Raw genomic sequence first — 14,887 nt, 5'->3', positions numbered from 1 at the left:
ATGAAAACATCTGAAAGAAGTCTATTGGAGATAGAAGTTGGGGGACAGGAAAAGGAAAAAGTAAGGGAGGGAGTCTTCATTGGGAGGTAACTCACATAAATGACATGATCCCGGTACCGGATAAGCAGGTTTCTCAGGATTCCAGCCTCATTCAGGTCCCCCAGGCGGATCATGTCCTCCACTCCATGGACAGAAGTGGGGTGCATGGGTTTAATGTTGGTGGCATTCTGTGGAGAAATCCAGTGCTCCTGTGGATAGAGGAAGGTGGACACATGAATCCTTCTCTTGCTCCCCACCTTCTTCCCATTTTTCTCCCCCTCCTCCCACTGCCTTTTTCTCATTTGAATAAATTTTTCTAAGATTCCTATCCAGCCAGTATTTGCTTGAATATTTCCAGAAATGGAAATACTTCTTCCAAAGAAGATTGTTCCGTTAGTAAATATCTCTGTTTTTTTAAGTTCTTAATTGAGCTAAAACCTGCCCCTCTGCAACTTCCCCCACATTTTTCTAGGCACTGACGCAAAGAAAAACAAGGCTACTATCTCTTTATAACCCTTCAAATACTTCAAGAAAGTGATTATATCCTTACCCCATCTGCTCCTTTCCAACTATTCTCTTTCTCCAGGCTAAACATTACTAGTTTAATTTATATTCTGTCATGAATTTGAGACCCTTCAACATAGTAGTTATTAGTCAGGAAAGGCTTCCTTTAGATGGTGAATCTTGGCATTAACTCATTCAAACAGGTTGTTATTATTATTTTTATTAAAGAAGCCTGGGTTTCAGTAGCAATGACTACTAATTACAATCAATATGTTCATTATCTCATTCTTCTCATCTTGTTTGATAGAGCTTAGATAGAAATGATCCTGGAACAAACTTACTCTGTTACTATTTTTTTATATTGTGTGTCCTGTGGAATCTGGCATGAGCAGATTTTTTAAAATACTTTTTGTTGCTGAATGAAAGCATAGTACTAGGATGTCAGTTCATCTCCTCTAGGCTCCCTGAAAACATCCTCCATACAACCCCAGTAGCAGAAAGGACCACTGGTATGACAGTATCTTATGTGGTTTCCATGTAATTCTGACTGCCTCTGCTAGGTCTCTATGTTTTGCAAGTTTTTTGTTTCACGTAGCTTTGGCATTATGAGTTTTTGGTATGTCAACAACCACTAAGAACATTGTCCTTATATCCATAAAATAAATGAAAACGAATGTTGCAAAATTACAAAGAACAAATTTAGCCACAAAGAAGAGAAGGAGAAGACACCTCCCTCTACTCCTTTGAGAGATGTGTATTAGCAGTTTGGAGGGAGCCTGTGGTTTTAAAACATTGCATGTAATATCAAATTTTTTGATGTGCTGATAAGTTTTCTAAATTTTTTTTCTACTTTTTAAAAAAGTCTTTGTTTCTAAGTTTCTAACTCCACGAAAAGGGAATGGGGGAAAGGGAATGGGGGGGGGGGGTGCAGCTGGGTAGCTCAGTGGAGTGAGAGTCAGGCCTAGAGACAGGAGGTCCTAGGTTCAAACCCGGCCTCAGCCACTTCCCAGCTGTGTGACCCTGGGCAAGTCACTTGACCCCCATTGCCCACCCTTACCACTCTTCCACCTATGAGACAATACACCAAAAGTACAAGGGTTTAAAAAAAAAAGGGGGGGGCAGCTGGGTAGCTCAGTGGATTGAGAGTCAGACCTAGAGACGGGAGGTCCTAGGTTCAAATCCGACCTCAGACACTTCCCAGCTGGGTGACCCTGGGCAAGTCACTTGACCCCCATTGCCCACCCTTACCACTCTTCCACCTATGAGCCAGTACACAGAAGTTAAGGGTTCAAAAAAAAAAAAAAAAAAAGGAAAAAAAAAAAAAAGGGAATGGGGAAGGTTACAAAAGGAAATTTACAGGATGTAAAAACAAAGGCAATAACAATAAAAATTTATTTAAAAAAAACATCATTCTTTAGGTTATGAATTGATACAATTCCTGAGTGATTGTAGGCAACAGTTTGATCTGTGATAATGTTCTAGGTCCAATACAGTTTATTGGTTTGAGGATTGTATTGGTTATTAGGGGATTTGCCATCTGTCAGGTCATAAAAAACCATGAATTTCTGATTATAATCCTAGCTACCAAGTTATATCTCACTACGTATTAGGTACATACTTACTGTTCACATACACAAACTGTCACACAGTTAACAACAATAATAATTGCAACAAATATGTGTTTTTGATGTTCAGTCATTTCAGTTGTGTCCGACTCTATGGCCCCATTTGCTTCTTGGCAAAGATACTAGAGTAGTTTGCTATTTCTTTCTCCAGCTCATTTTACATATGAGAAAACTGAGGCAAACGAGGTTAAGTGGCTTGCCCAGGGTCTCAGGTCAGATTTGAACTCATAATGATGAGTCTTCTTGAATTGAGGTGAGGCACTCTATCCATTGCACCACCCTGCTGACCCTAACAAATGTACTTTATTTGTGCTTTAAAATATGCTTTAAGATTTTGCAAGGTTTTTTATATGCATTATTTTGTTTGAACCTCACAACAATCCTTCAAGCTAGGAGCTGTAGGTATTATCCCAATTTTACAGATAAGAAGACTGGAGTTCAGTGAACTCTCCAGGGTCATATTATTAATATGTCAGAAACAGTATTTAAATCTACATCTTTCCTGACTCCTTGTGCAATGCTCTTTCCACAAGGCCATTCCAAAGTGTCAAGGCTGCCTTGGATTATAGTAGGTTTCCCCCAGCTAGAGAGAGGTCTTCAAGGTTTGGGCATCTTGTAAAATAAAATAAAAAGTCGTGTTTGTGTAGAATTTGGGATAGATGGACCTAAAATCACATGTCTCTGAAATTATGTGACTCAAGTCATGTTTCCTTTTTATGTCTCAGTTTCCTCATCTGTAAAATGGGAGGGTGAATCAGATGATCTTGGGTCTCTGACACTCTTTGATTATCTACTACAACATTATTTTATAGGAGAGTAAAGCCCAAGGATGGAAAGTAGTTTTTGCAAGGCCACATCGCACTGCCTCCGGCCTGTCTCATCCTCATGAGAGCAGGTGAGGTGGTTGACAAGAGGAATGAGTGTCAGGATGTACTTAAAGGCAGATGGGGTGACATGGAGTTACCAGACACCACCTGACATGCAAAACAAACCACGAGAAATTTGATCCTAGATTATCACCAGGTGGCCTCCACATCCCTCAGTCCCTGCTATCCACACTTATCCTCATCCCAGGGAAGCTCGGGGTGGGAGGATTGCAGTCCCAAGGTTCTGGCTTTCACCATACTTTGGTGAAAAAAATTCTTAGGAACTCTGCCTTAGAATTCCCAGGGACAATGGGGAAGGGGCATTTCCCAGACCCAGGGCCAGAGGAGTCAGGGCTAAGGAATTCAATCTGGTTCAACAAGCTTATTTACTAAGTACAAACACCAGTGTGTACCAGCCACTGTTCTAAGCACTGGACCTGCAAAGAGGAAAACAAAACTGTACTTGCCCTTGAGAAGTTTACATTCTAATTTTGACTTCAGTGTATCTCCGCAGCTCTGCTTTCAGAATCTCTCTTGCCCCCAAAATCCATGGCCCAGTTTCCCAAGCATCCAAGGTCTTCTACAAAATGGTGTCACTCACCTTTCCAGTCATTTTTCTATACTCAAGTTTCTAGCTAAAATGGACTACTCTTTACCCACTGACCACACAAGCACTTTCCAACATCCAGGCTTTTGTTCACACTGTTCTTTATTCCCAGAGGAAATGGGGGCCTTTTCCCTCCTTCTTCACCTATGGAAGTCCTTTTGTTCAGTTGTTTTTTTCAGTTGTGTCTGACTCTTTGTGACCCCATTTGGAATTTTCTTGGTAACGATACTGAAGCACTTTGCCCTTTCCTTCTCCAGCTCATTTTATAGATGAGGAAACTGAGGCAGACAGGGTTACATGACTTGTGCAGGTAATAAGTGTTTAAGGCCAGATTTGAACTTAGGTCTTCCTAACTCCAGAACCAGCACTCTATCCACTGTGCTACCTAGCTGACCCAAACATTTTCTAAGTCCCTACTGTGTGGCAGACACTGTACTAAGCACGTTACAAATATTATCTCATTTCATCCTCACAACAGTCTTAGAAGGCAGATGCTATTATTATTCTCATTTTACAGCTAGTATGCCACAGCTAGTAAGTATCTGGGACCAGACTTGAACTCGGGTCTTTCTGACTGCAGACTGAATCATCTATCCACTGTACTGCTTAACTTCCTTATAGAAGATGAAACTGAAGCCTAGAGAGGGAGCTGTAACTTTAAAAATTTTTTGAATTTAATCCCAAGTAAAATGGGCATTTTCATATACATAGGAGAACACAAAAAGAGGATTGTACATGAAACTGTGAGTATCTATTAAGTGTAGCTTGCTTTCCTTTTTAAGTGCATGATGAATTTATTATGTAACTTTCAAAGCTGTCCTGCTTGTCTGTGGTTCCTTCTGCAAGAAGTCTTTCCTAATCACTTCAGGTTCTACCTTCTGAGATTAACGTCCATCCACTCTATGTATCTTACATGTCCTTAACTATTTACATGCTGACTCCCCTATTAGACTATAGAAGGCAAGTTCCTTGAGGGCAGGAACTTTTAAAAACTCTTTCTTTGTATCCCTATCACATAGGATGGTGCCTGGGACATATAATGCTTGTTGACTGACTGATTTCTGTTTTCTTCTTTGCATTAAAAAAAGATTCCATGACGGTTGTAACTTGTTCAAGGTCATTCAGAAGATTAGTGCAGATCCAGGATAACACTCCAAAGTTAATATGCTTTCCATTGAAAGCCATCTCCAAATTTGACCTCTGGGTGGGACCTCTCTGACTAGGGGTGACTTGGAAGCTTTAAGGAGATAGATCAGTAGAAATCCCTTTAATTTAGCACTGTACACAGTGAGTGTCCTGAGCAAGAAGGATAGACTTTGTTACCATGGGATTTGTTCAACCCAAAGTGCCCTAGCTTCACTGTGTTCTATTGCCCATTTGCTTGCTGCTCATCTCAGGAGGCCACTCCTTTCAGGAACATCTCCCTTATTTGATGTATCCCTGAATGATCCATCTTTACTTTATAAAGGAGCAGGGAAGTTCTACACACCTCCTCACTTCAATTAATGTAATAAAATCGGTGCAAAGGCATTTAAGATTTCAAATGTATGAATAATGGTCTATACCCTATGATCTCTTTATGAGATTTGAATCTTTTTTTATTAGGTCAGGGAACGAGCAGTTGATTGGTTAACCCACCAAGTTAACTACACATCTGCATACTTTAAATAGCAAGAGGAAGTTCAGCAATTAGTTAAGTGGTAGATCAATCTTATGGTAGAAAAACTACAGATGGGAGGATTCCAGGCAAGACCTTGAGAGGGAATCTCTCTTTGGGAGGAGAGAATTTTTTCCCCCAACTTCACTCCCAACCCCAAACATGTGCTATTGGAGAGATGGGACCATTAGAAGAGAATGCATTCAGAGGATAACCAAATACAGATAAGCATGGCCATAGATGGATATAGTAAGCCACCTGACAGAGGACTACATTGGTGGGGGCTCATAGTCATTACCTTATGGGAATTCCAATCTGTGAGTACAAGTGCTCAGTTGGACAAATGTCCCTAGAAAGGGTGTGACATCTTTTTTGAAGGTAATTTGGTTGTAGTGTGGTCTAGTGGAAGGTACACTGGACTTGAAGCCAGAAGTCTAGGCTCTAGTCTTCCCTCTGAAATGTGATGGAAGCTGTGTGACATTGGTCAAATCAATTCACTTCTTTCTGAGGGTCATTTTCCCCATCTGTAAAATGAGAGGTTTGATTTCTAAGGGCCTTTATAACATTCTGTGACTCTCTTTATCTCTCTTTTGTACTCTCCTTTTTAATATAACCAACCGTTATTAAATGCTTATTTAGCCCGTGGGATGTTCAGCCCCTGGGAAAGTACATAGTTTAGATGAGACAGTTCCTAACTCTTGGAACTGACACCTGAAACCTGGGATTTGGGAATATGTATACGGATCACTCAATGGATGAGGAAAAGGTGGGGAAATGAACTATGAATTCTGGGTTTTGTAATCCAGAGAGGTAGCATTCTTTCCCCACCAAGACAAAGACTAGGACTATCATGAACCAGGGAGAGGACTTTGATTGCTCTGAAAGTTTTTGGCTGGCTCTGAACTTGAGCTATCTCAGTCTTTTTCCAGATTTCAAATCTCAAAATTTACTATGAAAGTTTTTAACTTTCTTTTTCATCTACAAGAGATCAATCTGAACATCACAGAATACCTGGCTGTGCATATTTCTAGGTGTTTATTATATTTTCCCCATTGGGTCACCAGGTCCTAGAAGTCAGGGACTATATCCCCAGATCTGGATCAGGGCCTCGAATACCATGGACACTTGCCAAGTACCCAAATGGGTCTATGCTTCTATCAATTCAGAGGTTCCTTCCAATGATGCTGATTCCACTCAATCAAGATTCCATATGGCTCTTGTCCATGATTTCTCATAAATACACCATAGGGAATCAACCTAATGGGCTAGAGGTCTTTCTCTATTTCTCCTGACATTTCCAGGGCACCAGTGGAGCCCTTTGGCTATATACACCTGTCATCTTTGTCCATGACATGTAACCAGCCCATCTGAGAGATACATGTTTGTTGAATTATTTTGTTATTTTAAAACTCACACTGAAATTTTAATGGCTGATGATAGATTAACACGGACTTATATGTTTTGACCCAAAACAGGAAATAGTGATAGAATTCTAGGGACAATGATGGGTCTTTTGGGTTTGGGATTGTGGGTGAGTTGAAGACTTTCCATATCACATCAGACAGGCAGCCACCCACTTTGCCTAGGCTTTGAGACATTCTGATTAGCTGCTGTATTCACAAGGCACCCTAGACAGAATGAGCACCCCCCATCTCCCCCTGTGGAAGAAGGGATCATGAACAGGAGAAAGACTTACATTCCCTTCATCGTCCACCACCTGTATTTGCCCGGAGTCGCAGAGCTTCACCACTGCCCCAATGGGAACATCAAACTCCTGCCCTGTTTTGAGGTCCATCCAGACATAGTCACCCTGTAGAAAAAAAAACAGCCTGTCAGTACTCAATCCAACAAGCATTTTTAAGTGCCTGTTATATGAATGGTCCAGTGCTCTGGCCTGAGGACACAAAGATGAGAGGTGACAATGTCACTGCCCTCTAAGAACTTGTAATATAACATGCATGTGTGGAAATATACCACATACACAATTAAACACAACACAATTAAATAACACAAGAAAGGGTGTGATATGGGATAAAGGAGAGATTCAGGGAAAAGTGATCTAGGGGAATTTGAGGCTCACAAAAACATTCTCAGCTGGAGGAGGGAGGAAAGGGAAGTTATCAGAGAGAAGGTGGTACCAAGTTGGGCCTGATGGAGGAGAACATAACCTTAGCTCAAACTGTGTCACCACCTCCAGGAAGCCTATCTTGATTGAGCTCATATAACTCTTTGCTCTGTTCATCAAGAACTCGGGTTCATAGTTTAAGCGAGCATAGGAAAGAGATGAAGATGGAATCACTGTATCCAATCTGTACTAACACCAATCCATATTTCTATAACACTTTATGTCTTTCTCATGAATCACTTCCCTCAAAACTACCTCATGAGGTCGATCAGTGCAATAATCCCCATTTTTTCCACCTTGACCAGGCCTATGATTTCAATGGTCCTGGAAAGTTCCAGTGTGGAAATTCCTTCTACCAATGCAAATCAATAACTGATCTATGACTCCCAGTTTCAAGAGTTGCCTGGGGAGGACTGAGTGGTTAAATTATTTGCCTGGGATCACAAGTACAATCACTCTGTGTCAGAGGAAAGAGATGATTCCAAAGTGAGCCCTCTTTTCACTATACCATGTACTCCTCATTCCCATCTCACACACATATATATCCATGTCAATGTACATCATATATCACACATATATTCAGAGAGAGAGAGAAAGAGGAATTGAAAGGGAGAGAGAGAAAGAGACAGAGAGAGACAGAGAGAGAGAAAGAGAGAGAGAGAAGAATTGAGAGAGAGTGAGTTTTGCCAAAGTTAACACAGCCAGTAAATACTTTCTTATTTATTCTTCCCTCAGCTGCTACAGTTTCCCTCCTTTCCCATTGCCCTGTAGTTATATATGCATTCTAACATTCTTGGTCTACTCATATGTGTTGTTTCCTCTAACAGAAGGTCAGCTCCTTGAGGGCAGGAATAGCTTAGTGTCAGAGGTGACATTTGAATCCTGACCTTCTTTCTCCAAATCTAACACTCTTCTCCCCCCCACCCATACTGCCTCTCTAACTATCTCCTCAGAGTCCAAAAGAACCCAAGAGTTCCAGATGAGGCTACTTAGCTTGAGGGTGAGATAATCATTCATCATCATCAGACAAATTCTATGGAGAAGTTCTGGATTCTGGCTCATCCAAGAATCCCTCATGAACTTGATAAACCTGCATGGGGCTCCTTTGCCCCCTAATCCTGTTCTCCTTGCCCCTGTCTGACTCAAGCTTATATTCTTTGGGAGAAGGGGGCATTCACCAAATAAGTACAGTTGAAGAGGGAAGAAACTAACAATCAGGGGAATCGATGAAAGTACGGTTGGGGATGTCATTTTCTTATATGTCCTTACTGACCCTCTGTACCAAACCACGTCCATCTAGGCCAAGGATTCTTATTTTTTTTTGTATCCAGGATTCTTTTGGCAACTTTGTGAAGCCTGTGGACTCCTTTACAGAATAATAGTTTTAAATACATAAAACAAAATACATAGAATTGTGAAGGAAACCAAAGATGAGTAAAAACAAAGATGTAATTTTTGTTGTCCACACAAGTTCATGGACCTCCTGAAATTCAGTGGCCACGGGCAAGTGGAAATCCCTTAAGCTCTCAAAGACCCAGGCTAAGAACATCTGAGTTAATCCAACTTGCATCTGGATGGGGTCCCCTCTAAGACCTCCTCAGCAAGAGGGTATAGCCCTCTACTTGAATATCTTCAGTAGTGGGGAGCTCACTATCTCCCTGAGCAGAAGTATAATTAAGAATACAGTTGCTTCTCATCATTTGCAGTAGTTATGTTCTATAAAGTTGTTCCAAACTCTGAATTAGTGAATACTGAACTGTTGCTCCTAAGGGAAATACAGAGTTCAGGCCCTGGCAGCCTCTAGGGAGAACACTAACTTTAGCAGTTTCCAGAACAGCAAATTTCCTCTTCTTCTTTTTTTTTTTTGGATATATAGTGTTGTTCATAAATGCTAAACCCGTGGAAAAGAGTACTAAAACTGTTGCCTGAATAAAACATTCTAGCACACTCCATAAGGCACATCACTGCCTTCCTGCATTTACAAACATGGATAGCACGTTGGCACTTGGGGACCATTTAAAACAACAAAAAGCTCAAAATTCCCCCCCCAAAAAAGTGACACTAAATAGATAGCAAAAATGATACTTGTTCACAGTATGAGAGCGGACACAAAAAAGCTGATTTCTCCTTGTTCGACATTGGCTGAAAAAGTGTGCGTTTGGATGACTCATTTTTCAGCATTCTGCATGTGCCCTCAAATCACCACAGAAGTGTTAGGAGTATTGATTTGGGGATTTCAAATAAATTTTAGCAAGTAGGCAAATTCAAAGATTAAAGAGGATCAACTGCATTTTCATCTACCACAAACCAATTTGGGAAGAGAGAGGAAGCCAGGAAATTGATGGTAATCTTAAACTCAGCATGTCCAAAACGAACTTGTTATCTCCCATCCTCCAAAATCTTCCAAACTTCTCTATTACTGCCCTCTTTTCCAGTCATCCAGGCTCATGACCTCCTCTTCCTTTTTTCCTTAAGATTTTCTTTTTAAGATCAAAGCCAATAAATGGTTCAATAAATACATTTTTTCACTCTCTTTCACACTTTCACACTCTTTCTCACTCTCTCTAGACCTTTCCACCTTCAAAGATTAAAGGGGAAGAGGGAGTGAAGAAAGAGAAGCAAGGCAGCATAGTGGACAAAGCTCTAGGCCTGGAGTTGGGAGGATCTAGGGTCAAATCTGGCCTCAGACACTTCCTAGTTGTGTGACCCTGGGCAAGTCACTTAACCCTGATTGCCTAGCCCTTCGGTAAGGTTTAAAAATAAAATTAAAGAGGAAGGGAATAATTAAACAGGTTGTAGCATGTTATTGTGAGGGAATATTACTGCTTCATAAGAAATTATGAACAGATTAATTTTGGAAAAACATAAAATTATAAGCTGAACCAAGAGAACATTATACAACAGAAATATTCTTTGAAGAATGACTTGTGTATGTCCACCTCTGGAGGAAGAACTGATAAGACATGGTATATATATACCATGTCTTATCAGTTCTTTGACAGATGATGCCTTCTCTAATGTAGGGAATTAATTTACTATCTTAATATTTTAAATGTTACAAATAAGCAAGTAAGTAAATTTAAAAAAAAAAACCCTTTACTCAAGAAAGGCGGGATGAGACAGAACCCAGCCAAAAGAAATCATAGCTTCAGAACCTTGGGGGAAGGGTAGGTACTTGTGCAGAGGATCTATTAGCTATTAGCTAGAAGCTCCCTTAGTAGGGAGAAGTAGTACCCGAGGGCCCATTCCACTTTGGGGCTTTAGGTTAAGAGGTTTTCCCTTAAATCTAGCCTAAATTTATTTCACCCACTGCTTCCTATTCTGTCTTCTGGCAGAATGGAAGAAATAAAACCTTTCTTCCATATACTTAAATATTTGAAGACAACCCTCTTACTCGTCTTTATTCTTTTCTTTTTCAGGCTAACATCCCCAATAAGAGAAACTGAGTCTCCTATGGCATTATTATCCCAGTTCTTCTCCTGTGGTTGTTGTACAGTTTGTCTGTGGCATCTGAAATGAATGTCAGAACTGAAAGGGATCCTAGAGAGCATCAGTCTCATAGTTTTATACTTTTGCAGGTGGGGAAACTGAGGCACAAAGCAAGACTAGTGGCCTATCCAAAGTCACACTGGCTAAGTGGCAGAGACAGAACTATATATAATATGAATATTCTCCTTCCCAATTCTGAATCTATTCACTGCACCACAATGGTTCTACTTAGAGAGCTAGACTGAGATTTAGGACATGGTTTCCAATCCTGCCCGTGAGACCTTAGTCAAGTCACCTAATTTCTCAAATCCTAACTTCCTTATCTTTATGTGGAAATAATGCATGTATTACCTTCCCTCCGCTTCTTTTGATTTTCAGATTTATTTGTCCAATCATCTCTCCTGACTTCTAGTCTCTCAATTCCAACTGCTTACAAGACAACTCGAATTGTTGGCTTCCCTGACTCCCTTTAAGGCTCAGCTAAAGTCCCACCTTCAAGGGGGCAGCTGGGTAGCTCAGTGGATTGAGAGCCAGGCCTAGAAATTAAATGGGAACTTTGAGGGAGTTTTACAGAAGCTGAAGACAACATGCAAAGGCCAGCAGAAGACAGAAAAAGTTTAGAAACTCGGAAATGCATACTTGACTCCAAATTTACAATCAGGTACTATAGACACCTCATAATAGAAAAAGAAAAACTGTGTGACCCTGGGCAAGTCACTTGACCCCCATTGCCCACCCTTACCACTCTTCCACCAAGGAGCCAATACACAGAAGTTAAGGGTTTAAAAAAAAAAAAAAAGAAAAAGAAAAAACTGTAAACTTCTTCTGTGGTATGAAGGGAAGGCCAAAAAAATTTTCCTTGGGATTTTCCAGATCGCTGTACCCCAATCCTTGTAATGTGGAAGTGATAACTGTCCATGCTTGTTGGCTTGATTCTCTGCCTCAGTTGTAAGGAAAGCTCACACTAGAGAAATATGAGTCACTATTAAAGAAATACAAGTATCAAAGTTAACCATAAATTAAGGAAATTCATTTAGGAAAAGCTTAACCACTTCTTTATGTGTGGAGGACAGAGAAAAAGATCTGAATTTGGAGTCAGAGGGCTGGGGTTCAAATCCTGGTGCTGCCAGTTGTATTTCCTGTGTACTTCAGACAAGTCTCTTCACCACTTAGTGTCCTCTGGCGGAGCTCTACGACTACCAGTTACAGCTGAATTACCAGTCTGCATATGTGAAGGGAGTTTCCACACTGGGAATTTCCCACATTAAAGCAATCAGAGGTCCAAACCAAAATAAAGGAAAAACTGAACACATTAATGGACTCTAGTTATAACTCAAAGATCCATTCGTGAAGAGAATAGTTTCTGAGTGTTTAGCACGATGGAACTCATGGATCCTGTATGTATAGCCTAGAAAAAACTAGATAAACCTAGAAAAAATGTCTTATCATCTCAGGGAAGGGAGGAGGAAAAGAATTTGGATCTCAACATTTTGGAAAATATGTTAAAAATGATTATATGTAATTAGTAAAAAATTATATTAATAAAAGAACAAATGGTAAAAAAAATGGAACAATGCTAGAATTATAGTGCAAAGGACGGAGTTCAAATCCTGATGAAGCCACTGACTATCTGTGTATCCCCTGAACACATTATTTAACTTCTGTTTTCTCATCTATATGATGAGGGGGCTAGTCTTGATCTCTAAGATCCCTTCCACCTCTAAATCTATATCATCTTATAAACCAGGTGTTCTCAACCTGGGATCCATGGACCCCCCCCCCCCCACACACACACACACACAAGGGTCAAGACTCTGAAAGTGGCACCAACAAGCAGGCTGTCTTGGGGTCTGTGATAGATTTCAGGGCGGTCTGTGAACTCAAATGAGAAAAAAAAATACATCTCTATTTTCACCAATTTAGCATTTTTTTTTTACTTTTTACTTTTTACTTTTTTTATTTTACTTTTTATTTTATTTTACTTTTTACTTTTTATTTTATTTTACTTTTTATCTTTTTATTTTACCATTAGGAATTTAAACAAAAACATCAGTCTGAGAAAGGCTCCCAAGACTGGGCAGACTACCTAAGGGGTCCAAGACACCAAAGAGGCTAAGAAGCCCTGCTCTAAAGTAAGGTGTGAATGGTAGACTGGAAGCCAGTTACCTGTAAGCTGATATCTATTTATATATAGTGTCGCTTCTCCTCACTCACGTCTCTGAAACAAAGAGAGAAGTCCTCCCCACAAAGGGCAGAGGAGCCCCTGCACGTGACTCTGACCCTTCTGGAAGTGGTTGGGAAATTGGAAACTCTTTAAATATTCATAACTGCCAAGAAACCCAATGACACCCGGTAGCTTCCAATCTCTTCCAGACGTCCCCAAAATAATGGCCGGCAGTCCTCCAAATCAAAGGGGCGGGTCCAGAAAAAAACAAAAAAAGGAAGAGAAAGGCAATTGAGATTTTCTGTGACAGCAAACACGCCCAATTATTTGTCACAGTCCTTCACACCAACATAGTCTTTTACCATGGACAAAGTGCTTTATCGTTACTGACACGCAGTCGATCAAGTCCTCTCGCATCCAGGAGGATGTTTGATTTCATTTAATTCTCACAGCAGGTAAGGCTAGAATCCTTTGCTTTAGGGGTCACAGTCCATAGAGCTCCAGGCCTGGAGTCAGAAAGACCTGGGTTCCTATCTGGCCTCAGATACTTCTTAGCAGTGTGACCCTGGGCAAGTCACTTAACCCCAATTGCCTAGCTCTCCCTGCTCTTCTGTCTTAGAATTGATACCAGGACAGAAGCTAAGGGTTTAAAATGTTTTTTTCAAGAATTTTCCCTCCATTTTACAGATACAAAAACCAAAGCCCAGAGAGAGAGAAATCTTTGAATGCCAAAGTAACCTCAGAGAGAGTACATCTAGATGCCTCCTACTCACGGAGGGAACGTTCCCTTTACAGCCTTCTTGACAAGGAGAGATCATGTAGGCAGTAGTTAGTATCCCGATTCCCAACCCTAAGCTCCTTTCACTAGATCACATTAGATCGGAAGCTCCTTGAAGGCAGGATCTTTTGTCTTTGTTTTGAATCCCTAGCATTTAGCACAGAGTAGAGGTTTAATAAGTACTTATTGAGTCTCAGATACTTCCTAGCTGTGTGACCCTGGGTAAGTCACTTAACCTTGATTGCCTAGCCCTTGCTGTTCTTTGGTCTAAGAATCAATAATAAGATAGAAAGCAAGGGCAAAATAAATAAACACTAATTGACTGACTGAAGCTAAATTACGCATGTTCCATAGAGGATTCTTGTTCAAACCCTGGAAACAAGTCAGAGTGACTTGGTGGAAAGAGAACCACAATTAAAAGTGAAAAGGCCAGAGTTCAAATCCTAGTTCTGCTAACCATTACTAATAATGACTAATTATAGCCTTGAGCAAGGGATTTCCCTCCTCTAGATCTCAGTTTCACCTGCAAATTGAAATGACTGGAAACCTTTCTAGCTCTGAAGTCCTGCCTTTGGCATAGATTCACTGTGTGATTCTTGAAATATCACCTCTCCTCCCCCCCAGTCTCATTTTCCACAGATATAAAATGGGATAATAATTCCTGGGTGCAAAAGAAATTATAGATGTGAAGGCATTTTGTAGACTGCAAAGAGACCTGAAGATTATAAATGCTATGCAAGTTTCAGGTGTTGTTAGGGTCGAATATTGTGAATGATGAGATGTTTACAGTGAGTAGAGTGGCAATAATGATGGCAATTATTATAGTTTACATTTATTAAATGTCTTCTATGTGCCAGACACTGTTACATACCTTACAAATATTATTTCATTTTATCTTCACAAAACCTTTGGGAGGTAGACATTATTATCCCTATTTTGCAATGGAGGACACTGAGGCAGACAGAAGTTAAATGACTTGCCCAAGGTCATGTACCTAGTAAGCATCTGGAGGTAGCATTTGAATTCAGGTCCA

General features: G+C 40.4%; 1 protein-coding gene across 2 annotated transcripts in view; it reads right to left on the bottom strand.

Moving 5' to 3' along the window:
* The window catches only part of MYO7A (myosin VIIA), a 144,974-nt gene extending 137,869 nt beyond the window's left edge, over positions 1–7,105 (bottom strand). For both annotated transcript variants that reach the window (XM_044668167.1, XM_044668168.1), the window contains exons 1-2: positions 6,995–7,105; positions 96–248 (exon numbers count right to left, since the gene is read on the bottom strand). In XM_044668167.1, the coding sequence (XP_044524102.1) occupies positions 96–248; positions 6,995–7,093 (252 nt within the window). In that variant the 5' untranslated portion in view covers positions 7,094–7,105. The remainder of the gene's footprint in view (positions 1–95; positions 249–6,994) is intronic.
* Between the last annotated feature and the right edge of the window lie 7,782 nt (positions 7,106–14,887).

Source organism: Gracilinanus agilis, chromosome 3 (genome assembly GCF_016433145.1).
Source record: "Gracilinanus agilis isolate LMUSP501 chromosome 3, AgileGrace, whole genome shotgun sequence".
In the NCBI taxonomy this organism is placed as follows: Eukaryota; Metazoa; Chordata; class Mammalia; order Didelphimorphia; family Didelphidae; genus Gracilinanus; species Gracilinanus agilis.
This window is presented reverse-complemented; position numbering and strand designations above follow the sequence as displayed.